General features: G+C 44.5%; 2 protein-coding genes and 1 long non-coding RNA gene across 5 annotated transcripts in view; 1 reads left to right on the top strand and 2 right to left on the bottom strand.

Moving 5' to 3' along the window:
- LOC134524130 (uncharacterized) overlaps nt 1-20,328 on the top strand; it is a 32,986-nt gene extending 12,658 nt beyond the window's left edge. The window contains exons 2-7 of the long non-coding RNA XR_010073498.1: nt 11,905-12,349; nt 13,595-13,896; nt 15,497-15,624; nt 16,542-16,648; nt 18,457-18,589; nt 19,909-20,328. This is a non-coding gene — a long non-coding RNA (uncharacterized LOC134524130). The remainder of the gene's footprint in view (nt 1-11,904; nt 12,350-13,594; nt 13,897-15,496; nt 15,625-16,541; nt 16,649-18,456; nt 18,590-19,908) is intronic.
- On the bottom strand, nt 12,632-17,906 carry LOC134524128 (chymotrypsin-like elastase family member 2A). 2 transcript variants are annotated; one of them, XM_063353841.1, is made up of 8 exons: nt 17,864-17,906; nt 17,223-17,311; nt 16,533-16,630; nt 15,415-15,543; nt 14,489-14,625; nt 13,646-13,791; nt 13,351-13,503; nt 12,632-12,794 (listed from the first exon to the last, which is right to left on the bottom strand). In XM_063353841.1, the coding sequence occupies exons 1-8, from the start codon at nt 17,904-17,906 to the stop codon at nt 12,777-12,779; spliced, it is 813 nt and encodes a 270-aa protein (XP_063209911.1). In that variant the 3' UTR covers nt 12,632-12,776. The 2 variants fall into 2 exon arrangements, with proteins under 2 accessions (XP_063209911.1, XP_063209909.1); XM_063353839.1 differs by lacking the exon at nt 12,632-12,794 and having other exon boundaries at nt 13,226-13,503.
- Nucleotides 18,953-26,027, bottom strand: KIAA2013 (KIAA2013 ortholog). 2 transcript variants are annotated; one of them, XM_063353838.1, is made up of 3 exons: nt 24,907-26,027; nt 23,307-24,160; nt 18,953-18,979 (listed from the first exon to the last, which is right to left on the bottom strand). In XM_063353838.1, the coding sequence occupies exons 1-3, from the start codon at nt 25,892-25,894 to the stop codon at nt 18,968-18,970; spliced, it is 1,854 nt and encodes a 617-aa protein (XP_063209908.1). In that variant the 5' UTR covers nt 25,895-26,027; the 3' UTR covers nt 18,953-18,967. The 2 variants fall into 2 exon arrangements, with proteins under 2 accessions (XP_063209908.1, XP_063209907.1); XM_063353837.1 differs by lacking the exon at nt 18,953-18,979 and adding an exon at nt 20,788-21,778.
- Nucleotides 26,028-27,711: the final 1,684 nt, after the last annotated feature.

Raw genomic sequence — 27,711 nt, 5'->3', positions numbered from 1 at the left:
GGAGTCAATAAACTGTGGTTCTGATCCCATAGCAAAGTCAGTTCATATCTGTCTGTGCTGTGCAGCAGTGACCTGCTTTGAGAACAAGTAAAAGGCACTCACAGAAGAATTAAGAGTTCCTGTGAGATGAGGACAAGGAGCACAAACTCCACAAAATCACGGGGATTTTATGCTCTTGCCTTTTGTTGTTTCCATGAGTTTGATTATGCGAGCTCTTGTACTGAAGGATCAATGCAAGCCTGAACTGCTGTTTTTAATTAGCAGAGAGTAAAAAGCCACGTCTTTAAAGAACTCTTTAAATAGGGAAGGAAAAAATGTTTTCAGGCAGCTGTTGTCTTTATGTCACTCCCTTGGGAGTGACACACATCCCCTTTATGTTCCTTTATACCTGCTAATTAAGCAGCTCCTTGTATCTGCAGGTCAGTTGATCAGCTAATGGACTCCCTGTAGTCTCTGATGCACGGTATAAATAGGAAAAGGCAAAACGCCCTTGGGGATCTGACTGGATCCCAGTCTGACGTGTCCATGGGGCTTTTTCTGAACAATACTGAAAGCAGGCGCATCAGACAAAAGACAATAGCCCCCGAGGCTGATACCCTGGGGTTTGCCAGGGTCACTGGCTGTATGGCCTAACCTCTGCAGGGTGGGAGACTATTAGCCAGGGGAGCTTCCCAGCTTGCCATCATTCAGCTGAGGACTAAAAATACTGTTGGCTCACATAAGGTGAATGCAAAGTGGCTGGTGTTACTGAATAGTCTAAAGGCCAAACCCCTGGCACTTGGCTCCAGCTGCGCTTTAATGGATGAGAACAAAAGTGGCAGTAGGGCTTCATGCGCTGAGCATCCCAGCAGGAGCTGGGAGTATGCCAGCACAGTAAAGGAAGGGCAGAAGGGACTTGGGGACAGGACTTCTCCATTCTGGGTGAGCACCTGAATTACCCCAACTACTGCACAGTCTGGGATAGCTTTTACTCTCCTTCTCTAGCAGTATCAGCCAGGATCTGTGAAATGTCACAGGCAATAACTTTGTCAAACTAATGAATTTCAATGAACTATTTTTCTTTCCAGCTTCCCACCCCCCTCTAATTTTGATACGTCTTTAATAACAAACTTCTTAACACCCTGAAAAGAGTGAGGAGCCCACAGGTTAGGTAACTTACTGGAGGTTATTGAACAAGTTGTTAGCGGAGTCAAGTGCTCAGCCTTGGTTTGTTTTTTTTTTTTGGCTTCCATTTCTGCATCTGGGCCACAGAGATCATCCCAACTGTCCTGGAATATGTGAGAGTAGGGAACAGTTGTTGCCAGAGTGGCTTTGGGAATCAGGACCATCTAGAAGCTAACAAATACTCCAGGATTTTCTCTTTTCTATTTAATTTTGTTAATCTGCCTCCCTTCTAACCTGCTCTCTGTTTTCTGTTCCCATTTAATGCCTTGCCTTAAAAGACTTGTTTCGCCCTTCTAGCTTCTCTGTCCTTCTCTGTCTCGAGGAAAATGCTATGGCAACTCAGTGACGTTCCCTCCTTCTCCTTCCACTGCTCGTGACAAAGTGCGTGTGGGGGGACTGGAGCCCAGTCTTTTCTGGGCAGCCCAGAAGGATGCTTAGAGCACTGTTGAGTGCCCCGTTTATGAGCCGGGCCTCTGATGCCACCTGGCGTTAGTCTGGGAAAATGCCGATTATTGCACCGCCCTGCGCTGGCTGTGTGAGAATTCAGGTGTGAAGAGGCTTGCTGAAGGGGGAAGCAGAGATTCTTGTTTCTAGATCTGCTGCGAGGACCGTCGCAGCTTATTTGCCAGACTCTGCATCCCATGTATGTACATCCCAGTGTGACTGGTGCAGGATGGGTAAAAAAACCCATATGATCTTTATGGAAATGAGGCGTAACCCTTGATGCTCAGGGAAGGCTATGGGGAACCTGACTTTGCGTGTCAAACTCAAAAATGGAAACTGTTTTTATCCCTGCAGGATTTGTCTAGTCAAAGGTATGTCTCTGTGCCTTTGACTAGGTTGAAATCCACTACCCCATCTTAGCGTAAACGCGAGACTTGGCATTGGTCTGATCCAGACCCAAGTTTTCAGTCCAGAAAATGTTTCATCTTACCCAAAGTCAGCCTCAGAGTTAGGCCAGCCAACCTGGTACAGCCTCAGTCTTCATCCACTTCAAGGCTTGTTGTATGTTAGGCGTACACAACCCAACAATCTTTGGAAACCAAGTCACTATATCAAAGCATCAGCCATATGCATAGAAAGCAGCTCATCACTTCCTCCTTCCCCTCTGGAGAAGGACTGTTCAGAGTTGAACCAAAGCATGTTTTCTTAATAAACACTAATTGCTGTCTATCATCAAGCACACAGGGCCATTTTCTACTATTTTCTCAATTAAAAATCCACACTGAAGCCTCTGAAGAGATGAAGATCAGAACAGGCTCAATTTTCCATGCAAATAATTTTGCCTCTGATCTTGACCCAGGATTTTCATAACAATTAGAGACAGCATGGGGCTCCTGTGGCGCTGAGCTGCCCTGCGGTACCCAGCTGTCCCTCTCCCTCTCCCCAGTGGTGTTCCTTTCATGCCTGCTTGTGAAGGGATATGTGCACCTGAGGCATTTTCCTTCGCTGACTTGAAAGTCATGGCTCTTCAACAATATTTCTCTCAGTCCCCCCTTTCCTGTTTTTTTAATTGTTGGGTTGTAGGTTTTTTTCCACATTTGATCCCACTTGCTGAGTGCTGACAGGAACCAGATGAAAGGATTCCAGCCTTTCAGTATCAGTACTGGGCATCAACCTAGATTTATATATATGTTTTTGAGTACATGTGATTGTGTGTGTGTTGTGCGAGCGCGCCTGTGCAGCCTCCACACATCTCCAGTAATACATCATCAAGCATTTTAAAAAACCAACAACACACCACCATCCCCTTGGATTCAGGAGACTGACTTTAAAAAGAGTTATTTTTTTGAAGTGTTTGATTTGTATTCCTCACGGCTTTCTGTGATGCAGCTTGCTGTGATAGGGTTTACATTTGTGTTCTTTGGTGTGAAAGTATTGGAGCAACTTACCAGCTACCTTAATGGGAAAATCTTAACCACGTTCTTGCAGATATCTTTTAACAGAAATGAAATTGTATTTGCACCAATGTTGGTATTCCGTGTAGACAAGTTCTGAGATCTGGGGAGGTGGGAAGGGAAGTTGTGCTTGAGATGGGCAAAATATCTTGTTAGGATTTTATAAGTTGTGAGACTGGAGTGAGCATTGTGATCATTGAAGCAAAATCCTGCGTGAGTTGAACCACTGAATTTGCTTACAATAATTCTGGCTTGAACTGGTGAATATATTTTTATAACACCATCTGATCTTGATTTATAAGACACTAGGGCTAGAGTCAGTTCTGTGGTTCACGTAGAAACATGCATATTACATTTATTGTAAATATTTCAGCCTCCAATTTTGGCTTGCTTAATTGTAAGACCAAATGGTTCTTCAGCTGACCTTCAGAGATCCCCAGCCCTTGAGAGCAAGTTGACCTCGTCGCCTCAGGCTAAGCTTGTCTCTCACAGAGCCTCACGGGCACTGCTGCAGCGACTGTCCCTCAGCTGACTGAAAAGAGCGGCTCCCGGCTTTCATTTCAACCTTATATGAGGTTTTTCAGTTGTTCTTATAGGCCAAGTGAACGACAGAGGTAGCCTGACCAGCTTCCTTTGAAGCCCATAAAGCTACTTTTATTTTGGCAAAAAAAAAAAAATATTAAAAACAAAGACCAATTTCCGCTTTCCAAGCATGACTTCCTCTTAAATACATGCTTTTATTTTTGTTGCTTTTTGCAACCATTAAGCACCGCCTTGCCTCCCTTAAAAAGAACTTTAATCTGCGAAGATCTTTCTGGTTTGCAGTAGTGATGCTCTACGTGGACCTGTTGACTGGGAGAGGAGATGGGCCAAACCCTCTCCCCCACACTTCCCATCAGAATGGTTCCCTCTGGAATTGCTCAAAGGCAGCAGCTAGCAGGATAGGGTTAATGATATGTGCAGACCACTTACAAATTAATTAAACTCCATGTAGAGTTACTAATTGTGAACATCAGGAAGTAATTCATTTTACTTTGATTTCTCCGAGTCATACGTAGAAGAGGAATTTATTATGCTTTGCTCATCACTGCAGAGGAGTCTTTTCCTTCAACAAGAAAAGCAAATTACAATCTGATGGGAGAAATAGCTTGTCCTTCTGACGTCTTCCATGCAGGTCGGCTGCATCTTTGTCTCACCATCAACCCCCCCGGTGATTGGATAAGGGAAAAAAATACATGTATGGAGAGGAGATTCCTCTGTAGTGGAAAACAGCTGGAAAGACAAAGTGCTGCAGAGATTTAATAGAAGTAATTAAATATTGTTCCCACTTCATTTGCATCTCTGAAACAGTGATCAAAAAGAGCAATTAACCCTTTTTCTTCTCCATCAGGGTCTTGCTACTCCCTCTCCTACTGTCTACAGTTATACATGCCTTGCAAGTGATGGTTTACTGGGGAGAGGTACAGGCTAGCCTGAAATAAGCTGGCTCCAGTTCTGAAAGTGTCCTCACTATGTCTGGACTTCTCTGGCTAGATTCTGTGTCACCTACAAATAGAAATCTAGAATAGCTTTACTGGAGTGAAAGGAGTCACATTGCTGTACATCTTTTATCTATCGCTCATGCTCCTGATGGAGCTCCACCTGCGCTTTTGTAGCCTCTCCTTGTTTAGAGACACCTTTCTAAATTTCTGTTGGTGTTTTAGGTTTCCAAGTAAACATACTAGTTAAAAATGTGAATTGTGGCGAGGACAAAAAGAGAATGTTATTTAAAAGAAATGTGTGTGCCTGGGGCAGTCCATTTCTTATCCTGTCACATCTCTTCTACAAAACCTGGGAGAAACTCATTTTTCCACATTGCTTTAATACCGTGGTCTCCAAGCTGTGCCCTGTGTTCTAAACTGGCACCTTTGTCACCTTCCCCCAAAGCAAGCGAGCCCAATGAAGTGAGGTTCTCCTGGAGGCTCTGTTGGGAGCTCTGATGAAAGCCATTCCTCTGCTTCTGGCTGGCGCCGTGGGTGGCACTCTCAGGGCTCCAGGCTGGTCTGGGACTCCCTTGAGTGTGACTGTCAGGGCTCTGCTCAGCCAGTGCTGCTCCCACAGCACCTGCGCTACGCTATGGACAGAGAGGAACACACTTTAGAGCTTGTATTTGTACCCAGCAGAGCCTTCCACTTGCAGGACAAAGACGCGAGTTCTACATGTCTTAGCCCTTAGTGAATGGCACGTTATCTAGGACGTCTCACCCTGCTAAACGGTCACCTCCTTACTTGTTGAACAGATCCCTGGCTATTTTCCATCATCTTTTTCTTGGAGATTGCTGGATTCCAGTGACACACCAGGCTGTCATTTTGGACACTGTAGTTCTTGTTACCAAGAAGCCAGTAGGTTTTCATTTTCCCTTTGCCCTGGGACAAGAAAAGCAGAGAGCAGAAAACAGCTATTTTCATGGGATGTGAAGCAGAGAATCACTATGGGCCAGGGCTACCACCTGTACTGCATTTGTTATCTCTCCTTCTCTCACAGGTAGCTGATGCTTGGGTAAAGAACTGTAATTTATATGCAGTTTGGGTGCTAATAATTCTTTCAGTTCAGAAAAAGGCCTTGCTGGTCACTGGCAGTATTTCTAAGGGTTTAAAATCAGCCTTACACCCATGTGTCTTGGTAACTGAATCCTAACACTTGACCCGTGTTCATGTGGTTCCATGCAGACGCAGACAGAGCAGCTGTATTTCAAAGCACGCGGTAATATTTTTGTGTCAATTAGGAGGAGTAATGTATAGCCACTTCCCAACTGAATTAGCAAAAGAACCTTGGGGCCACAGTTAAAAATTGACTTAAAATTCACAGAAGAGCAATGGCCAAATCTATCCTATCTCCTTCCTATCTCATTAAACTCCTTTACTGTTGCAAAGTTACAGAAAAGCTGTTACCTTGACTTCAATTTCTCCTCTCAGTTCAATTTCATATGCATCGTCTGTGAGAAGAGCGTCGTATGTAGCGGAACTGATGTGGATCTTCTGCGCTAGGATTCAGAACAGAGCACTAGAAATGAATGACTGCCCTGTACCGAGGGCCCACACGCCAGCCCGCCTGCAGTTGTCAGCCCAGTGTTTCCACCCTCTCTTTGGAAAATGTCAGGTTGAAGAAGCAGCACAGAGAAGGGGAAGATGCCTTAAATGCTGGTTGAGGACTCGATAACACTGTACACAGATGTTGGCTAAAACATAGAAGCAGTTCAGCAGGTTACCGGACCCACTGACGTGACGTGCGGAGCTGCACTGGGCATCTCTGCACAACAGCACGGTACAGCAGGGAAAATGGGTGGTATTGGTAGCAAAGGCAGCATAAAAGGCTGAACGAAGGAAACATGAGCTGCCCTCTTCTATGTAGCCATGGTGTTTCTACCTAATGCCTTTGTGTTAAAGGCCTTAAAATCAAACTCAACTTACCTTGTGCTATTTGGCTTTCGTCACCCTCTTTCTCCTCTTCCAATGGCATAAGGGATGTGACCCTACTTGCCCACATGAATACACAAGAGTTTCTTCTGCTTATTTGATAACCAGTGTATGTACAGGGATAGTGGGGACTGCAGTAGATCTACGGTAATTAGTTCTCTAGCCTGGCGTGTGCCGCAGAGAATGCTCCTTCTCCTCTACGAACCTTATTTCACACTTGGCCATGCCCAATGTGAGGAGGTGTTAGGGGGTTTCTTCTCACTGCAGTACCTGAGAGATGCAGAGTGCGGGTGTGAGCCTGACTGGCGCGTAAAGAACACGCAGATTGTGCCCGAGTCACTTACGCAAGCTGGTGGACTCCATGCGGGAGGCCGTGTTTACAGTGTCCCCAAAAAGGCAATACCGAGGCATTTTGTACCCCACAACTCCAGCCACGCAGGGTCCTGAGGAAATACAGGGCAGAGAGACCCCAGTAAGAACCAAGTGGAAAAAGTGCCGGGAGGTGCCAAATGCAGACACCTTTGCTAGTCACTCTGGATCCTCAGAGAGCAATGGTAACGGGAACACTCAGTGCATCCAGGGCCTGGCTGCACAGTATGTATATTTATATGAATCTATGATTTACTTAAGGAGAGAAGTCACTATTTGATTAGCTGTAGCTAATGGGTGCTGATATCAGGGAAGATGCACTTTGCCAATACTAAATTGTTTCACAGCCCTTTCTACACCGGTGCATGCAGAAGTCATTTCACCCCACTGTTACTGCTGGAACCAGGAGAAATACTCATCCTGGAGTCTGCGGGGAGTCAATGGCTCGTACAGAAATGCAGAATTCTTTTCTCCTCACATAATTAGACTGTCCTTTATTCTCTTTTTCTCATGTCTCAGCCCCCGTACCTGTGTGTATCCCAGCCCGCAGCTGCAGTCTGCCCATTGGCATATGAGGGATCACAACCTGACGAACTGCTGCCACCAGATCCAGGGACATTTTGGCAATCTCGTCGGCGTGTTTGGTGCCATTCCTCTCTGGCAGGCCGCTCACTACCATGTAGGCATCACCAATGGTTTCCACCTGATAGAGAGGGGCACATGTCACTTAAGTGGTGGGCACCAAGCTTTTCTTTCAAAAGGAAATAAGAATAAAAGATGTCTTGGCTGTCCAACGCTTGCCAAGCTACGGCGTATTCCCAGTGTGATCGCGGGTCTTGGATTTCATGGCTTTTGTCCAGCTGCCCTGGTGTATTTGGTATTCACTAGGGAACAAAGTAAGAAAGATTTGAACAACTGCCAGATTCCTTGCCTGCAGGTTTGTACGCACCTTGTAAACATCATAAGACTCAATCCTGCTGTCAAAGCAGACGTACAGATTGTTGAGCATCTCAACGACTTGCAAGGGAGTACAGGAGGCGGCAATGCTTGTGAACCCCACGATGTCCGAGAAAAAGATAGTCACCTGTGGCAGGGAGAAGGAAAGGGGGAAGCTGAGGTCTGCAGGCAACAGCGGCAGAGCCTTTGAAGAGTTCAGGGATTTGGGAAATTCTGAGCAGAGCAGCCTAAGGCACAGGCTGCGCAGAGAACCAGTGTTGCAGAACTGAATAGATACAATCCTAAATTAACACGCTCTGGCTTTGAATTGTTCTCTTCTCTGTTACTTTGACAGGTAAAATTATGTTTATCTCCAAAGTTTATCATCTGCATTTCTCTGAATACCTGGTGCTAGATGGGAGACTGAAAATCAAATACTTTGGATCTTGTGAGCAGGGATCAACACGCTTCTTGTAGAATTAGTGTCTGGTTTTTCTTTTAAAGCGATTTAAACTGTAGTAGAGATGAAAACTAGGTATCTGAACAAACTGCGAAATAAGAACTCAACTGCTGTCTCTGCTCTTGTTGAATTAGGAAATATTAACTGGATTTTGTTTTTCTTCGAGTGATATTTATCTCTTACTATCAAGTAATTTACGAAGAAATTAACTTTTAAAAAAATAAATCAGATTTATAAAAGAAAGAACAACAGAAACCATAATAACTGAATTGAGGAAGGGAAATGTGTGTTATAGCTGTTGGCAAAGAATTAAGCGTTTCTTCTCTGTGCTGCCTGAACTTTGACAGTGTTTAAACTGAAATTGCTCTTTTATTCATCTTTGGTAATACCAATTAATCCAGAAGAGCCACCTTTTCACTCCCTGCCTTGGTTCAGCTACTTTTGATGTCATGACTATTGTGAATTGTAATTAATTGTGCAATTACAGGTTGCTGTTTCGATAATGACACCTACAAATTATATGCAAACATTTATTGTTGTGTTTCACAGCTGAAAGTAACAGAGCATCCAGGGAAGAAGAGTGAATAGAATTGCAATTACTGTAGCGTGGGGCTTTGGCTGTGGGCTGTGCAGCGCAGCTGCCACATCCAGCGCTGACAGCAGCGTGCGTGCGGTGAGGCAGAGCTGCAAATAGATGGGTGCCTGGCTAAACTCTGCCCTTGTTTTTATGTCGACAGGCTTCGTTACATTACACACTTGAGGCTACGAGATCCTCCATCCCTCTCATCCTTCTCTAAGTCCCATTACAGGGAGGAAACTCAGTTCTTGCTCCTGTGTACTCATGATCTAGCGATGCTGACTGGCTTTCGCGAGTAGACTCTTAAACCCAAAGAAGACAACTTGCCAACATAGGATCTTTGACATCTAAAGCTACACTTCTGGAAATTTCAGCTCTTCTTCCTTCCCCATCAGCCTAAGTGCTTCCTGGCACATTGTGCAGCTCGTTCCAAAACCCATTGTGGATGTTTGGATTTCTGTCCACACTCAACTATCAGTGCAAAACCAGGTTCCTCAAAACAGTGGCAAGGTAGGTGCTTTTTTAGGTGAATACTTTTCTATCCCTGGTGACGGCATCCTTTCCATCTGCTAACCTGATCGTAGTTTTCTGCCTCAACTTTTTGGCATTTCCTTAGCTGCTTGGCCACAGATTTTGGCAACATCTGGTGTAAGAGGTCCTCAGCTAGCCGCCTCTCCCTTTTCAAGTCCTCTGTCTTTTCCTTGATGTTTCTGGCATAACTGTGTATCCAGTCTGTCATTTGCTTGAAGGATATCAGGATTATGGGGTAAATGAGGCAGGCTATCACTATCAGACTGATCTTAAGGGTCATTGTGGACAGGATTTCTTTAGATTTCTTGATAAGCTTTTCCTGTCCCTTCTGCAGTAGACAGCTCTGTACATAACGCAGTCCCTTTACCAAGGCTTCAATGGACACAAATTCTTCTGAGCCCAGGAATGGGATGAAAAAGGAGATTCCTTCATAGTGGGTGAAAGGAAGCGATAGGTTGATGTTATCCATCCAGCACTTCTGTACACTCGCTGATGAGAAGATAGCATAGTTCAGAATGGCAAAAAATGGATGCAGTGTTGTTTGAAAGCTTGTAGATGCTGGCATTAAATGAGCTTTCAGCACGGCTTCTCTCATTTGAAGGACAAGTTTAAAAGCTACTATGTCTGCCCAGTCAGGATTGTATCTCATAGCTTTGAGGTCTTCATAGGGACTATTAAAACGCTCCAGCAGTTCAGAGATCGCTCTGGAGAGCACCTGGCTGGCTTCAGTATCCCTCGTGCTATTTAATTTTTGTCTCATGTCAGCGATGTAGAATCTACAGATGGAGATTTTCTCCTTCTTGCATTGGCAATTCTCACAATACAGTTCTGCTTCGCTCGCCTTACAGAGGGAATTTAAATTCCCCAACAGCTGAGCCTGAAACGATCTATTCCTCTTGTCTGCTGCTGGGAAGAGCCAGCTGTGCCTTTCTTCCTGCAGGAGATAGATGAGGCGAACAGCCCAAAGATTTTCACAGGACGCCAGTTCCTGAAGGGCTTTCCCTGTGTTTCTCCATATTTCCAAGCTGTTGCTCAAATCAAAGGAAATGGCTCCAAGGAGGCTGCAGAGGGAGACCATGCACGCTGTCAAAATCCTTTGAACTGTTTTTCTACCACCAGCATTGGAGGGGGGAGAACACCTGAAAAAAAAAATTTAAAAAAAAAAAAAAGAAAAAAGGTGGAGGTGTCTGATCCCTGGGGTGTTTCTTGCAGCTCCTGAAAACGTAACTGGAGCTCGTAGTGATGTTTAACAATTCACGTGCATTCAGAAGCAAAGTACAGGGAACATGCATTAGCTGAACGTTATTGACAGACCTATTTTATTGTATTTGGTTCCACCTGATATTTTATTTTAAAAGAAAAGGTGTAGTAAACAGACTGTTTCCATGACACACTCAAAGCTGCAAAAACACATGAATGAAATAATACACTTTTTCTGTGAGTATTAGGACTGATGAAATCATTTGCTGTAGGTTTTATTCTCTGTGGTACTTCTATCCAAATCTTAGGGATGCCCGTGAAAAGACGGGTTACTTATTGCAGTGATCACAAACTGGAACTGTTGAATTTTTTTAGAACTTTTAGAGTTTGTTCTTAATAGGAATTTCCCTATGATGAATAATTTGTGTTGATGAGTTCAAATGAGTTCAGATGTTTCCGCAATATGGTCTAAAAATTTCAAAAGGAAAAATAATCAAATTTCAGTTTTGTTTGAGTTTTTACAGAAGCATATACATATCCAATTTTTACCTTTTGCGCTTCATGATTACCTTTTCTGTCCTTCTGTTTCATGCTACACATAATTGGCATCTGTGTTCTGCACAGCAAAATAACCTCCAACAATTTTAATTTTCAGAACTATTAATCAATCATTTACACTTTTACGTTATTGATAATCCTGAAAACAACCCAGGATGTTATGCTGATGCTGTTGACTCCCGAACAACTGGGCGACCCTTATTCCCACTGATAAAGAACAAACCAGGGGACTGGGCTGCTGAGGAGTCCATCCAGCTCAGTCCTTTTTAATTTTCCGCTGCATAGTAGACATGATTGAAAAAAGCCCTCCTCAGACCCCCTGCTCTTTCAGATAGGTTAAATTACATTTTTAATAAGATAAATAAGGACTCAATAAAGCCTGCTATTTTTCAGCAGAGGCTGATGTCAGGCAAAACAAGTTCCTGCTGGGCTCTTCGCAGCAGAATGGTGGTCAATGGTTGTAAAGTAGAAGAAAAGTAATAAAAGTACAGTCCCCAAAGATGATAAACAGACATGTTTTCTCATATTTAATACAATTTATGTTTAATAATATATATTAATTTCTTTTCAGTCTAAATGAAACAACAACAAAATGTCTCACTGAAAGGAACCGCAAGCCTAGAAAAATTTGTCTCTGAACCCAGATGCATTTCTGTTCTCACAATGAACTTCCAGTCTTTTCCTTATGCTGTCTACTGTTTACCTTTGAGTTGCTTGTCCTCTGGTTTTAATCAATCGTTTTACTTTTGAATCCAGCAGAATACGTGTCAAGAGCGAGAAGAAAAAGACAACAGAAAACCATCTTGATTTTATACCGCCTACCTACCTACCGCCTATTACAATGAAAGAAATAGAAATAGGGGCTTTAATTTAGTACCAGGCTCAAAGGTGGCGATTCAGGTTGTGCTTTGCAAAAAATCCCCATTCGTGTCTGTGTGTTAGCCGACAGCGACAGTTCAGAGGTCTTCACCTGGCATCTGAGTGACTTAAAAATGAGCAACGGAGACATGAAGGAGATGGGTCTGCAGAGACGCTGCCAGCACTCACTGCTAGATTTTACCCTTCCCCTTGCTAAGTCCCAAGACCACCGGGTGTTCGAAACCTCTCTCTAAAAGCATTCTGCAGCGCTCCCGCACTCACCTGCATGGACCTGCCTGCACCCCTGCTGACTTCCCGCTGGGCATCGCCGCTGCCTGCTCTGGTGAGTCCTACTCGGGGGTCCCGGCAGCTGCCTTCAGCCCTGCTGGTGCCTCACTGTCTCACCCCCAGCCCGGGAGCTGCTCCTCTGCCTCTCACTCTTCCCACCGCCCGGCCTCTTCCCAGCCCGCTCACGGCTTCCCCCAGGTGAGGGTAGGAAGCTCCAGCCCAAGACAGGGGAGAGGCTGTAAAAAAACGCTCCGGCATCATCACTAAATACACACTCTGGTCCTGATACACAGGAAGAAGCGACGCGGACACACGTTGTTATTTCATGTTGCAAAAAATAGTTTTAATTGTAGTACAGATAGGTACAATGCTTGTGGTGTTAAAAGCATAGCTTCCCAGCTCTTCGTGATCAAAGGCGTCGTGATTATGACTTTATTCAAACTGTTTTCCTTCTTGGCATCTATCATCCAGTTCCCTTTGGATTAGTAGTTTGCCATAACCTGCAAAAATGCAAAACAAGTGAAAAATCAGATCGTGAAACCCAGGAATTTGTGAATACTACATGTTGCATCCAAGATGCAGGACTTAAATAACTGAAATAAGATTTTTTTGCTTCTCAGTCACTTTTTAGATTGAAGTTTATATTAAATTAAAAGATAATTGATGTTCCAGACTTGAGCAGCATGCGCTGCCTTCTAGAATGCAATTGCAACAATCAGTGTTACTGATGAATACAAATTTGAGTGATCTCTTCTGAACTCATACCAGTAAAATCTTTATGACTATAAATATAGCTCTAGTATAAAGAGAGAAGGCATTCCTAAACAGAGACTTCTTTAAAAATGAAAATAATTTGCATAACTATTTAAGAAAAGGATACTTTATTTTTGCTTTTGCAGTGCTAAGGGCTTGTCTGCAGTGGTTATTTGTATGGCATGTAGCATCTGAATCAAAAGTGATGCAGCTCCCTGAGCAGGTGGCAGAAATCTCAATCAGAGAGAACCTCAGAAATCGCTAAATGTCTGTATTCTCTAGCAGCAATATCTGGAGCCTTACCGACTGGATCCAGTTATTGTAAGCAGACACCCGGGTGAAGACAGAAGGCTTGTGATAATAGTTGCAGCCCAGGGAAGAGCCAAAGCTGACGATACCGTGCACTTCCCACCTGCCATCAGCACCTTGGCAGTTCAGTGGGCCACCAGAGTCCCCCTGGAAGGAAGGGGCAACACAGTTAATGGCAGTCATAGTATGAATAGCTCCTCACAGGTTTTTTTTTTTTTTAACCTTTCCTTCATAACAGGCTTGTTTGTGTCTGAAACCAAGCCCTAAGAGCGGTGTTCTCTGGACTCACGTTACAACTGGAGGTGATTCCATCCCCGCCAGCACAAACCATGGTGCGTTTCACTGTGCTTCCCCACCAGCTGGGCTTGGAACAAGTTGCATAGTCCACCACCAGCAAAAGGCCTTGCTGCAGGTCATCTGGAAGAGGTCCATTTGCTGGGAGGGAAGAGAAACAAAGGAGTCATGGTACCAGCTGGCACTGAAGAAAGAACAAAACTGCATTGTTAAGTTTCTCCTAGGATCTGGGTACTATCCCTCCAGGTAAGAAACTGCACAGGGGCTGTATTGAAGGAGAAGCTGTATAATCCATTCCTTAGCTCCATTCTTTAATATATATGTATTAAAAAGGCCTTAATTTACTAATATTTTGTATTCCATTTAAAAACGTCTCATTGTTAGAGAAATAAAGGGCTGCTCTTTGTTCAGGAGTTTGCAATTCACTTATCACTCTAGGAATTGCCTCTTGAGCTGAGCTGACACTTCTGCTGGCGCTTCTGAGATTTTCTTCGCTCTACATTTATTCCCTTGTGTGTCTTTTCAGTTACTCAGCGGGGTACGTTAGCATTAGCAAATTCGCCAGTCTGCACACTGTTAACATTTGTGTTACAATAGCTTCGAAAAGCTTAGTATAGGGCCCTCTAGTGCATTACTAGCCCCATTACAAGCAAAATAAACTTGAAAGGCAGGGAAAAATCATACTGTGTGAGTGAAGTGGGGCCTGATAAACCATCTCGCTGCACTGAGGTTGAGGGGATCTTGAGCACCATCAGCAGCCTTTTTCCAATCAACCCCAAAGGAGAAGGTAGTACTGAAAGATGTTGTTCCATAATTTTGCAAATGTCCGAGTACTTACTCTGCAGTCTTCCCCATCCCGTCACGTAGCAGGCGGTGTTGGATGAGAGGACGCTCTGTGCAGGGGGGAGGCAGGCCAGCTTAATGTGGTTAGTTAAGGTGACGTGCTCGGTGAGTTTGATCAGAGCAATGTCGTACCTGTGGTCATACGCACACATTTGAGAGTAGGGAAGAGAAAGGGAAGGGATGAAGAGGTTTGCAAATAGATTAAGACGCAGTAGCATGAATACTTAGAAGTTATACAGCACTCGGCATATTCCAAAGAGATGCAAGGGAGCAAGGAGGCCAGTACATAAGCAGTAAAGATTCCTCCATCCTCAAAGCAATGGGGAAACCCATGGACTGGAAGACTATTCCCTGCAGAACTGTCCACTTTCCTGCTGGCAGCTTTCTGGAAATTGCCTTTTAGAGGTTTTTTTCACCAAAACCAAGCATGTGTTAGGACTAACTCCAAGGAGCTGGAAACTGAGTAGATTTCTTTGCTAATGCCCTTCGCTTGCAGCAGGACATAGGAGTCCTTCAGCAACAAAGGTATTAATACCATCGATCAGTAATACTCTGTGTTTATGCCGGTTATGGGAGAGCTTCAAAGAGCATTGTATAAATTAATTCATTCCCTTCCACTGTACAAAAGAAATCATTGCACAGAACAGCTTCCCACCCAAGCATAAACATGCAAAATCTGAAAACAGTTAGTCAATAAGCAATTAATATTGAAAGTGCTTTTTCTTCTCTTGAGGGGGAAAGGTGCAAACTGGAGACCCAATTCTTATCTGTGAGCAAACATTTAGAAGTATTACTGTAAGCTGTAAGAGGTGGCTCTAAACATCGACGCGTTTATCTGCCATGACTCAGGGTGGGTGGGATTCAGGCAATTTGATTTTGCCCTGCATCTAATAACTGAGAAAATACTTGCCACCAACTTACCCATTTGCAACATTCTGTGGATTCCAGTTCTCGTTAACAATGATTTTTTCTGGAAAAAGTTCAACTGATCCTTCTTCCACAGCTGCCAGATTGTATTTTCCAAGAAGTACTCGATAGTTCCGAGAAGAACTGCGCGAGAAAAGGAGTAACAGTTACGCAGCTGCTGGCTGGCTGCTTAGGCATCTGCATCTTTGCCACCTGAGAGATTCGGTAAGAACATCCTTAAGACCGTAATCTCACATCATGTGCATGATGTGTCTGGAGTTGAGCCAACGTCTGACTGATTTGCTAAGGACAAAGCTAGGCTTAATAATCATTTCATCTCCAAGCCGTCCTGCCAACTCCTGCTGAAGGCTTCATTAACAAACTCAAGATGCCTCCAATCTTTGCAGGATTCAGCTCGTGTTCTTCAATGAAGTAAACGATTTGGACTGCTTTTTGGGCAGCGATAAACAGCTTCATCGAGAAACAGCTGTGTGACAGATATAATATGTAGGATTTATAATAATAACATGCAGCCAATCCTTCTTATTTCATATTGTGACATTTTCTGCAACTTAGTGTTACAATAATCAAGAACTGTATGTACATATTCAAGGACATACGTTACCAAACCAAAATGGGGTTGTCTTACTGGAAACAGTTTTGACGATGAAAGGGCATAGCTGTACCTGGTCATTTCTTTGTTATGCTGCCCCGTAATAGGAAGAACTTACTGAAAATGGCTGGTATATTCACAGCATTTGTGATTATTTCCTCAGGGAGTGGATTGATGAGTTGATCTGTGGATCTCACTGCCACATATATTATAGAAACAGGCAACAAAGCTGAATTTTAATAGCAACTTGAAATCATAATGACATTTGTAGTTATTTACAGAAAATGAAGAGTATATAATTCAAGTAATTGTATGAGGGGTTTTTTTCCCCTTCTACTTTTATTTTAAGAAAACGAAAAGGTGCAATTCTTCTTCTGACCTAGTACTTGCAATCAAAAGATATGATGTGAAACTCAGAGCTCTTACTTGGGAAAGGGAGAACTAGTGTTAATATGGTTTTGCGTCATCTATCTCTGGTCATGCCCTGCTTCCTGGGAACAGACTGTAACTCCATTTTTACCTGATGCAGTGGGCAGCTGTCATCACCCAGTTGGTTGCAATGAGGGTTCCTCCGCAGGTGTGGTACCATTTGCCATTTGAACTGAATTGAAGGGAAGCCTAGGATCAACGGAACAAGTAAGGTTCAGATTTTTGCTTGCTGATTGTTTTCATTGTTGCACTTTCTTCATACACCCAGAACACAACTTGCCGCTGGAAGTTGGTGGGAGGCTTTTAAGCAACACATTTCCAACTCCTGGACATAGAAAAGGTTTCCCTCCTTCCCTATTGTCCAAAAGCTTGATTTTTTTGTTTGTTTGTTTAATGTTGTTTCTTCCAAAGCTCTCGCTAAACCTGGCCCAAAGAGAGCATTTCATTTGCTTCAGAAATGTGTCTTTTAACTCCATGTATAACTGTGCTCCAGTAAGCATCGTATACTCCACTGAACTTCACAGTCATCTTGCTTAAATATGGGATGGTGGCTAAGACTACGGAGAGAACACGAAAGCCTGCGTAACCAGCAGGAGGTGGCACATTCAGAACTTTCTTAAAAAGATTGGAAACTTTAGGATTAATCGGAATGTAATAGTCAAAACCCTAAGATATGACAGGCAAGAGGCATCGAATGAAACATAAGACCTGGTTTTGTGCAGCCGTGTTGTGTGAGGGTGGCGCAACCCCGGTTGTGCCAGGGAAGCACAAAGTGACTCACCTGCCAGGGCCAGCTGTAAGGTCTTGCGTCTTGCCCTCCGACAACTTTAGACACAGCGGGTGGGTAGGCAGGAACCCCGCAGCCAAAGGCTAGAAGATACACAAAATAGGATGTGTGTTTTAAAAGTAGGAGCCTTAAAAAAAAAAGTCTGAGAGGCTTTTTTTTTAAATATAGGCTGTCTGTACCCAACACTGAAAGGTACAAATATAGGCTGTGATTTAATGTGGTACAAACGAAGATACAGCCATCAGGCAAAACTGACCAATGTTATATAAAGCCTTTTGAATGGGTTAATTTTTCTTACAGATAATCAAATCAAGTTGGCTTAGCCAAGTTCTCATGTGTCAGCTGAGATGCAGCTCTTAACCAATGCAACAATTTGATGTGGATTAATTGTATTTCAGTGTATCGTAGCTAAGTAAAATAACTTGGAATTCCCTGACGGCTGAGAGCAGTGATGCTAATGGAGCCCCTACAAGAAGAACAGAATAGGACGGCACCTAGTTACTGTTCCGAGAGAACAGCCTATGCTGTACCTCTCCGCTTTGTTGCAGAACGTCTAATTTCCCTAACAAAGGAAAGTTGCTGTTAGCTTTTAGTTCATTTTTCCTTTCAAACTAATGCTGAAATTGGGTACGTACCTGCAGCTGCCAGAGTCAACACAGCAAAGAGGATTGCAAGCATGATGCCGGTGAGCTGTATGCTGCAGGCTCTGCTTTGCAAATCATTTTATATGTTATCCTTTATCTCTGCGACACGTGACTTAAAATGTAGTGCTATTCTAATACCAATGGAAAACTTGTGCAATTGTGGGATAAATTTTTATATGCACAAGTGTCTGTAAAAAAAATAGTTTAGATGGACCTTGGATCCAGGCTGTGTAAACAACTTAGTAAGAAAAAATTCCGACTGAGCTGCATATTATCTGTAGCAGGTGCTTGCTTTCCCATTGTCTTGAAAATTCATCGCAAAGGTGTTTTCAGAAGGAAAATGTGAAATGAATTATTCTAACACTTAATGGCACGTCAGCAGTAACGCTGTCTGATCTATTCAGACGGTGATAGATTCAGGCATGTCAGCGGGGTCGGATTAGACGATCCCTGGGGGCCCTCTTCCAACCTTAATTATTGTATGATTCTGTGATTGCTTGAAGTTTTATTTTGTTCTGGTTTGTTTTGTGCCTGATGGCAACTACCGCTTTGTACTGACTGAAACCCCATATCTTCTTTTCTAGCTCAAGTTGCGTGTGTTTTAGCATGCCATGCTTCTTCAATAAAACAGACTGTAATCACTTTGAAGTGGAAGATGTTTCAAGCAATACCAGGGACCAGCTGGCCGTGACGATGGAGAAACACTGGTGTAGCACGGTGAGCCAGACTTCATTTCTTTCCTGTTTCCCTTCAATTGTTAGATCAGTAGCACATCCCTGGAAGAGAACGGGGTTCCTGTAGCATTGCAAATGAGCATTTTTACACCCCAAATCAGCATACTGACCCGTGGCATAATGCAGTGTGAGCTTGTTAATGACAAAGAGTAAACCATTTTCACCAATAGGACCAAACAGGCAAGAGCAGGGATTTACACCACTACGGAGCTGCTGCCACAAAAGAAACTGTCCTAATTCATTACTGGACATTTGAAATCAATGACTTGATACCAATACTTACCCTTGTGTCTCTTTTTTCCTTTTTTTCTTCTACTACTGGAATTTTCCATCCTCTGTCACGTTTCCATCCACTTACCCTTCACCTGAAAAACTGTTACTGGTTATTTAAAAACAAAACATCTCTATCCCATAAGCCAGGTCACACACAGGGAGCAAACTTACTAGAATGGAAACAAATACCATAATGCCAGTTTTGTAACCAGAGTTGTGTTGAACATAAAGACCAAACTAGAGGTTTCAGAAAAGCTGAAATAAATCCGTTGTTTACTGTCAGTATTAACAAGCAGCAAACCCTGATTTTCATAGCTTCCATTCAGCAGTAGGTACTGATTTGGATGAAAGATGCCTGGAGCACACATGTGGAATGCAGAAATATATAATGCTTTGCTGTTTTGTCTGCTCCTCAAGAATGTATTATCCTGCCCAAACAATAGCACTTGGGAAAGCTGCATTTTGAATTTCAAATGGAATCAACCAAACTCTGTTCTGGCATCTTGTATTTATTATCTGACAAAAGCATAAATTGGGATTAACTGAGTGCAGAATTGAGATTCTAAAAATTTTTTTCATTAATTAGTTGGCTCTCTTCTTAATGCCTGAATTTGCAAGATAAACAACATACTATGCTTTTCAGTTTAACCATGCCACTATCGTTTTCGCTGAATACTAACTAAAAATTAAATATAAATTTTGGATGTTCAATTACTCTTCCAAATTTCCTGGTTTATGACTGTGCTTGTAAATGTGGAATTATTGTTTAGGTTTTTTAAGCATTTTTGCAATCATTTCACAATTAACCTTCTATCTTACACACTGTAAATAGAGAAACCCTATTCTTTCTTTTTCCCTTTCTTTGTAAAGGAATTCTGATACAGTTCTTTTATTATATGGAGGGAAGGCTCATAAGAATAATATTTTTAATGTAAAAACCCTCTCAAGGCTTTTTTTGATGTTGGTTTGGTTTGGGATTTTTTGTTCCACTCCTGCTGTATGTAAGGGGTGCTTATCCATCTTTTCCAGGTCTAGTCTAAATAGGCTGAAGTATCTTTCTTGGACTCAGCGGGCATCATACTGTTGGCAGTTCTGCAAGTGAACATCAAAAGCCTCAGCCTCCAGCTGGTACCACGGTGGCTTGGAAACAGCTCCCCAGAAGCTCTTATCAGCTTCACGCCAGATGTTTCACAGAAACTAAGCAGCTCATGGGCCTTCAGTAAGAAAGAGCAGGAACTTCTGGTATGTTCTGTTAAAGTGTAATAGCTAATATCTCTTTAATACACAATGTACTTAGTGTACAATTTATAATGTACTCTGTTGTTTCGCTATCTTTAGCCTGTTCCCTTGTAAGGTAGTAACTATGCTAGACCAATTAGTAAGTGGAATAGTCCGCAGGTAAGTAACAGGCACTGAAATCTGCTTTTCTGAGGGAGGTTTTTCATCTGGAACTAGACAGTAACCTATTTAAAAATTCAAAGTTAAATCCTGCCCCACATTTTCATTGGGAACGCCAAATGTTGCAAATTCATTACTTGCTGGATGGCCATTAAATCTGCTACTTTATTGTTCCCTGGGTTCGTTTCTGTGTGTTTGCAAAACTAAAGCTTGCCCTACATGCTTCAAGAGAGAACAAGGTTACACGGAGTCAGGGAAACGGAGATTAGCACCACCCTGTGTGTTTCAGTCTCTTATTGTGCCTTCCAAGTTGCCTGTTCCCAGTTTAGACCCCTTTATGTATTATTTTCCACTGTATTTCCTTTTAGTCCAAGCACTTTTGCGCTGGATGAAATACTGGCCAGAGATGTAACATAAGGCTCTGCCTGTTTTAACTGGGTGGGGAGCAAGGGGAGGAGAGAACACTCACAGGGAAAAAAAGAAAAATAAAAAACAACCACGCTTTAGTAATCAGATTAGACTGAAAGATATTTATTTAGAAACAATAGCTTTGGTATTTTAAAACCAAACAACCTTTAAATCACTAGAAAGTGGGATGTCTCCCCCCACAGCCAAAACAAATCAATGCACAAAGTCTCAGTATGTTTACAACAGGAAACCTGCAGATCAGCATTTCCAACTGTAAATCCAGAAAACAATTTCATGAAATTGGTTTTGGACTCTACAATCATAAAGGCTGAAAAACCTGTTACCAGCACTTAGATATCTACAGTTCAATTGACTGACTTTTTACTGAAGTGGAGGCAAAATTATTAACATCCCCCCCCTCCCCCCAAGCAATAAATTAAAAAATGTATACCAGAAAGGAAGTTACACTAAAGTTTTCTAGTTAAGTTAACTCTCCGAAGGGAATCATCACTCTTTATTCTCCTTTAAAATTAAAAAACAAATCAAAATATCAAAGGACGTGGTAGATCTTCAAGTATTTTCACCAAATGGATTATTCTTAGGGAACTGAACAGTTTACAAGGAAAAAAAGAAACATCTGTTACACAAGCTTCTGGGATAAACTCTTGTATAACCACACCTTCCAAGTCTCGGATTGCTCTCTCAACAAGGCACAAAAGGATTGTTGCTTTCAAAAGGTCCTTGTTCTCAGCTGCAAAATAGTCAGATGTCTTGTGCAAATGGAGGCTGAAAGCAGGACTAAGTTCACTTGGACACTGGGATGTTCCCATTCAATTAATGAAATGGGGTGTTATTTCAACACCATTCATCTTGCTGACTGCTTACTGCTACTGCCTTCTACTTCATCCCTGTTTCTAGAATCAACTTCTGCACCATCTTCATTGTAAGTAGGTCCAATTAAGATGAGGCAACAGACTTGTTTGCTGTACACTGCAAGGCTTTTTGCAGTGTCAGGAAGGAAGAGGTGTTACTCAGCCCTGGCGTGTGGCTGTGAAGCTTCTCAGCATTTCAGAGCAGTGTCAGGGACAGTTACCTGTAGTAATGGTTAACAAATTCTGTAAAAGGCAGAAGGCAAGTCTTGTATATGACAAAGGCAACCAGATAGACAGCAGTGGAAAAAAAAAGACAATTTTATAATTTCAAGACACGTTTCAGGATGCATGTCAGGGCGCAGCTGTGTACACAATAATTGAAATTACTTCCAGACCGCTTCCTCCTTTTGCACTAAGGTTCTGATCATGACCATAGGCTTATAACTGCAGTTGTCTTTGATATACAGATCTGTTCTACCTGTTCCTAGGTTAGTCTGTCTAGCCACAAGCACCTTCCACTCTCAGTCTTTCAAGGGATGACAGGTATCCAGACCTGCCTGGGATCAGGCCTGATCCCCGGTGCTGAACTTTACAAAGCCAGTGAGCTGAGAGGAAAATTGCCAACTCGCTTTAAACCCCCCTTCTGTACTGACTGTCAAGTGTAGTCCAGTACCTTCTGTCCAGCCTTAGCTATCCAAAATTGAATTTGCTTTTATAATTTGGAAAAACGGGGCAATCTAAAGCTAGAACTTTTCCTCTGACAGCTCTATTTAATTATGTCCTTTTTGATTTCCTTTTTTTTTTTTTCGTTTAAACACAAGTTACGTTTAACTCTGTTCAACCCTAAGGACGGATGCCTCTGAACAACATGGCCAGCTCACACAGCAAATCCAGTCTTGTCTTTCATTTCCACTCTGTATCAACACGCAACCAGAAAGTACCAGTACTAAGAGCAGAAATCACCACCTATTGTCTATTCTGTGCTAAGTTTTTACAAACAACTAAGTTTTCTAAGGCAATGCAAAACAAGAATTTCAAATCCTCTACACCGAAGTGAGATGCAGTAGAGCTTGAAGTCAGAACCTCCAACTCACAGTAAAAAGCACTCAGTACTTTTCTTAACACAGCTATGTATTTGGTCTGAATGGGAGAAACACTAACTCAGCACTTTCCCAAAATGATAGTGGTCAACGTGGTTTGATGGAGGACTGCAATGTCTATAAATCTATAAACATTTACCAGTAGTCCCAACAAGTCAGCGTCTTGACCTAAGAACACAAGCGTGCATTTGTGTGTTCTTGTATGACACCTCACACGTTCACACCAGGCGCACAAGCGTGCACATCTCCCACACAGTAGTAAAGACAAGTATAGCAGCTCTCACAAGCATTCCAGTACTGCGTAACAAGACTGCATCTCATTACACAGCTGCAACTGTTGGCTTAAAAACAAGCAACGTCCTACACCAATGTGTGGAAAAAGGACAGAAAAGCTGTGCCTGCCTTGATCTGCAGCCTTAAAAATGTTTAAGAAGGACAGATGATGGCTTTATCTCTTTTAATGTTTGTGAGCCCTACCACTCCAATCCCTGCCCTAATCCCACTTCTTGCAAGAAGAGGTCACAGATCACTTGCTGCAAGAGAGACTGAAAATCCTCACAGTCCAAGACAGACCCTCCCTAGGCACAGCTGACAGAAAACTGGGTTGACAACACTCAGTGGAGAGCAGCCAAAAGCAGCAGCCTTATACCTTACTCCTGAAGAGCGGCTTGGCTCCTGGCCCGCAATATTCATTGTAGATGAGTTTGAACAGAAACAAGTGAAACAATGTGATTAAGGAGGCCACGCTGAACCAGAAGAGGAAGGGTAAGCCTGGGTATTGTTTGGCCATGTGCTCCTCATGAGCCAGAATAGCTTTTAGATGGAGTGTGTGTCTCAGGTCCTGCAAGTGGATCAAATCTGTCGATATATAAAGCAGTGGTGTGATGGGCTGAGTCACCATGACGGGGAACGTATGACCTCGTGCCTCTGAGGTGAGCTCCACAGGCTCATTCATACAGCCTGCCTCACACGCATATAGTCTAACTGGCTTGTCTTGGAATTTCACAGACACGTGCAAGAAGGGCTTTCCTTCAGCATCCAGCAGAACCGCTAGATTAATCAAGTCCTTATTGTAATGGATCCCACGTAAGGAATAGCTGTTATGAAGTACATCAGGGTCAGCCTGAAACTGAAGATGGTTTTCTGTGAACTGCAGACCCCCAAAACTAAGCACCATTCCCTGCATGAGTCCATGGACTCCAGCTGCCACAAGACCCTTGCATCCCCGTTTCTGGAGAGTTAGCTTCCACAGGTCTGAGAGTTGCAAGATCTGGGCGACACTGGTCAGCTTTGCTGGCCACAGGTTCTCTGCATGCATGGTTGCGTGGCCACTGAAGCAGTGGTCAGCATAGTTCAAGCTGGCTTCCATTTTTTCTCTGTCCTCACCACTGATGAGTGGATCTAGCAGAGGAGCTGGCATGGTTGATAGCACATAGTAGAGGGTCATGTTCACAGTCTCACTGGATGGTGTATGCAAATCTGTGATCTTTCTCATCTCAACCCCTGTAATAAAAGAGAACAACCAAGAGTCAGAAGATCACACATGAATATGACATTAACTAGGAGAAAAAGAAGATCAAATGTGCATGTTATCGTTCAATACACAGACGTTCTTTATAACATCGGAGCACCCTTTGCCTAGGAAACACTTAAGTGAAATGTTTCCTTGTGTTTTCTTAGATGTGCTCTTTCTGCTACTTCAGAGTTTGAAAGCCAAGCTCCCACTAAAGGCAAAGCTAGTTTGATATACAGACGCCTTATGGTGACAGGAGCTGTCGCCATGACTCTGCAAGAATGATCTGTCAAAGGAACATCTATCTTTTTATTGGCTATAAAAAAGCAAGTTCTACATTACTTGGGCAGCTACTCTTATGCAAGGCCACGAAAATCTTATTTAAGAAAAAGCATCCTTGCAGGACAGTCCTTAACTTCCCATGAAGAAATCTGTGCTTTATATTGTCTGTCACTAGAGATTAACTCTATTTCCAACTTAGAGCTGACACACTGGGCAAATCAGTGGAGTTCCTGAAGACAGGAAAGCCAGCACATCCAGAGTTATGAATAGAAATATTCTTCTATCATTTCCTTTATGCAGTAAGAAATATTCCACTCTTATAAAGTACAGTGGGTTCCAAACCAGGAACGCTGTTTTATTATCCCACAACATGGCCTTTGGCCTCTGAGAGGAACTGGAGTCTTCTGCTGCCCTCTAAAGCAACCCTTAGGAAGCTAAGCATCCCTTTCCTTACCTGAAATGAACAGGTCTGACCACGTCTGTTGGTGCTCATGGAGAAGATCTTCCACCCCCATCTGCATCACCTCCAGCATCTCTTTCTTGGCCGACTCCCTCAGCTTGCTGAAGGTCTCCTCCAGCCTGGACACTTCGATGGGTTCTGAGGTGTACACCACGGAGAGCACAGTTTCATCGAAGTGGGATTTGGGTGCCACCTGCACCCGGCTCACGAGCTTCTTGGCAGCCACCACCATAAGCACCACCTTGGGGCTCCCAGCCAGCAGCAGGCGACCGGAGGAGAGCAGGAACTGCCGCTCCTCCACCTTCTCCAGGCTGGTGGCGAAGCGGCCACCCAGCGAGGGCGCGGAAGCTGGGGCCGAGGCCTCGAAGGCAGCCACCCGCTCAGTGGGGTTGGCGATGCGGATGCGCTGCAGGTAGAGATGCGGCCGGCTCCGGTGGGCCACCACCTCCTCCCGCACCGTCACGCAGTCCCCGGCGCCCGCCCCGGGCCCCGTCTGGACACACCGCACCCGCCGCACGGCCCCGTCCCGCAGCGCCGCCAGCGCCGCCCGCGCCTCGCCGCGCCCGCCCAGCGCCCTCAGCCGCACCAGCGCCGGGTACTCGGTGGCGAGGGCCGGGCCGCCGCCGGATCCCGCCGCCGCCACCCAGAGCCGGCCGGCGGCCACGTCCAGCAGCAGGTACCCGTTACCCGCCAACGCCAGGCCCGGCCCCGGCGCGCCGCCGGCCCCCCCGGCCGCCGCCTCCTCCGGCAGCAGCAGCGCATCGCCGCGCTCGGTCTGCCCCCGCCAGGCGCCCGTGGCCGCCTGCAGGCAGAGGGCAGCGGCGCCGCGGGGTTCGGCCCCCCGCCCCGCGCCCCGCCGGGCCCGCACCGCCCCCAGGTACCAGTAGGCGACCAGCAGCAGCGCCAGCAGCAGCAACAGTCGCCGCGCCCAGCTGCTGGAGAGCAGCCCCGGCAGCCCCTTCAGCCGCTGCTGCAGCCACATGGGCGGCGGCGGGGCGGCGCGGGAGTCCCGTCCCGGCCCTGCCCGGCCCCGATGCCGCCGCGGCGCAGCGACCCTCACGCCTCCATCGTCCCCCACCCGGAAGCGCCGCGCCGTGCGGCAGCCCCGGCGCGCTTTGCGGCGCTTTGCGACAGTGCCGCCACACCGCCCTCTGAGGAGGCGCTTGGCGGGGAGCCCCGGCCCAGCCCGCCGCCGCCGCGGACACAGGCCACCCCCGGCTCCGGGCTCCTCCCCCGGCTCCGAGCGCCCCCTGGCTCCGGCTCTAGATGCCCCCCGGCTCCGGGCCCCGCCCCCGTAGCCGCGGGTGTCAGCCAGCAGCTCCAGCCTTATTCCAGCCCACGGCTGAGGTTTTGTCTCTCCCGGCCGGGTGACTGCGCCGATAGAAAAAATCTGGAGCGGGCCTGGAGGAGTTTTCCGTAATTCCGGTGGCAGTTTGCTCCTGTTATCACAGCAGAGTTTATGTGGGAAAGCGAGTTACATTCTATCAAACTTTGTTCCCCTGTGTAGTAAGTAGAGGAAGGAGCTTTATGAAGTGATGTGGAGGTGCGCATCAAGCCACAGAAAGCATTGGACTCCAGTGCAGCTCTCAAAAGACAGTAGCAAACTATACAGGAAACACTGTGAGTTAAAATGAAGTGTGAAATTCCAGACCACATAGAGCCAGTGAACCAGCTTAGCAAACGGGAGCAGACAAGGTGCTTTGTTAACTTCTTGCTGCAAATGAGCCGTTTGACTGCGGGGGGGGGGCACTGGAATTTGTAAAAACGGTGGGTGAGACCCTGTCCCTTGCACGTTGCAATGGGGCTGGTGTTTTATCAGAAGGTCTGGTGTGCTTTGAGGCTGCTTTAAAAACTGAGTTCTGATCCTTTCAGTTTTTAGGAAGTTGCTGCTTTGGAGCACGTGTTGCACGTACTCGTTGGAACATCTGCATTGGCAGCTGCCTCTATTTAAAAAGACAGGCAGCCGACTCCAGCCAGAGCACACAAAGCAGTACAAACATAGAAACAGGAAAAAAAATATGCTTGCTGGGTTGGCATAGCTGCAGAATGCAAACAGAGCTGTTAAATAGGGACAGTCTGAGTATGGCAGTATAAACAATGATGCATTCATGATTTCTAGTGTGCAAAACCCCCTTCATTTTAGAACAGAGAGATTTAACTTCATTAAAATGAAAACCTTGCAATTTTTAAAAGTCTAGATTGAGTCACAGATCTTAGTCTAAGGTTTGAAGGTGAGGGGCTGTGTCTCCTGGCTTAAAGTGGCTTGAGGCTTAAAAGTGTCTTGAGGCTGATAAAGATTTATCAGGGACTTTGTCTGGGCCTGCAAAGTACTGAAGAAATCTCAAGTGAAAGTATGTTTCAATTTTTTGCTTCTTTTTTTCTATTTAGTGAAACTGGCAGCTTTGCAAAAGGAAGTTTCCTGAAATCACCATTTTAGGGAGAACTAGTATTTCCTTGGATTGTTGCCTGCAGCATGTCGTTTCAGCATGAGGACTATTCTGTTTGCCTGGTAATTATGAGGGAATTCCTGCTTTGGGGAGAGGGAATGGAAACAAAAGTGCTTTGAGCACACTCGAGAATATCCTCAGTGAATAAACAAATAACAGTAGTAGTTCTTTGGGAGGATGCTGTTATGAAGCATGGAGAATATTAGTTAGCTACAGTGTGGCCCTTCTAAAATGTGCTTAATTTTTTCTCCTTTAAGATAATACCTTGTTTTTCTTTTGAAAATCTGAATCCTGTAATATCTGTGATTTCTGTTAATTTAAAGAGGTAGCTTACTGACAGAAAACAGCAGAC

Source organism: Chroicocephalus ridibundus, chromosome 16 (assembly GCF_963924245.1).
Source record: "Chroicocephalus ridibundus chromosome 16, bChrRid1.1, whole genome shotgun sequence".
Lineage (NCBI taxonomy): Eukaryota > Metazoa > Chordata > Aves > Charadriiformes > Laridae > Chroicocephalus > Chroicocephalus ridibundus.
This window is presented reverse-complemented; position numbering and strand designations above follow the sequence as displayed.

Coding starts and splice junctions, on each gene's coding strand:
- LOC134524128 (XM_063353839.1), bottom strand. CDS start 17,906: ATGCTTGCAATCCTCTTTGCTGTGTTGACTCTGGCAGCTGCAG. Junction 17,312..17,863: donor GTTGACTCTGGCAGCTGCAG/GTACGTACCCAA, acceptor TGTATCTTCTAG/CCTTTGGCTGCGGGGTTCCT. Junction 13,792..14,488: donor GGGATGGGGAAGACTGCAGA/GTAAGTACTCGG, acceptor CTTCCCTCCCAG/CAAATGGACCTCTTCCAGAT.
- KIAA2013 (XM_063353837.1), bottom strand. CDS start 25,894: ATGTGGCTGCAGCAGCGGCTGAAGGGGCTGCCGGGGCTGCTCTCCAGC. Junction 24,161..24,906: donor GTCAGACCTGTTCATTTCAG/GTAAGGAAAGGG, acceptor CTTTTATTACAG/GGGTTGAGATGAGAAAGATC. Junction 21,779..23,306: donor AGCCGCTCTTCAGGAGTAAG/GTATAAGGCTGC, acceptor CCATTACTACAG/GTAACTGTCCCTGACACTGC.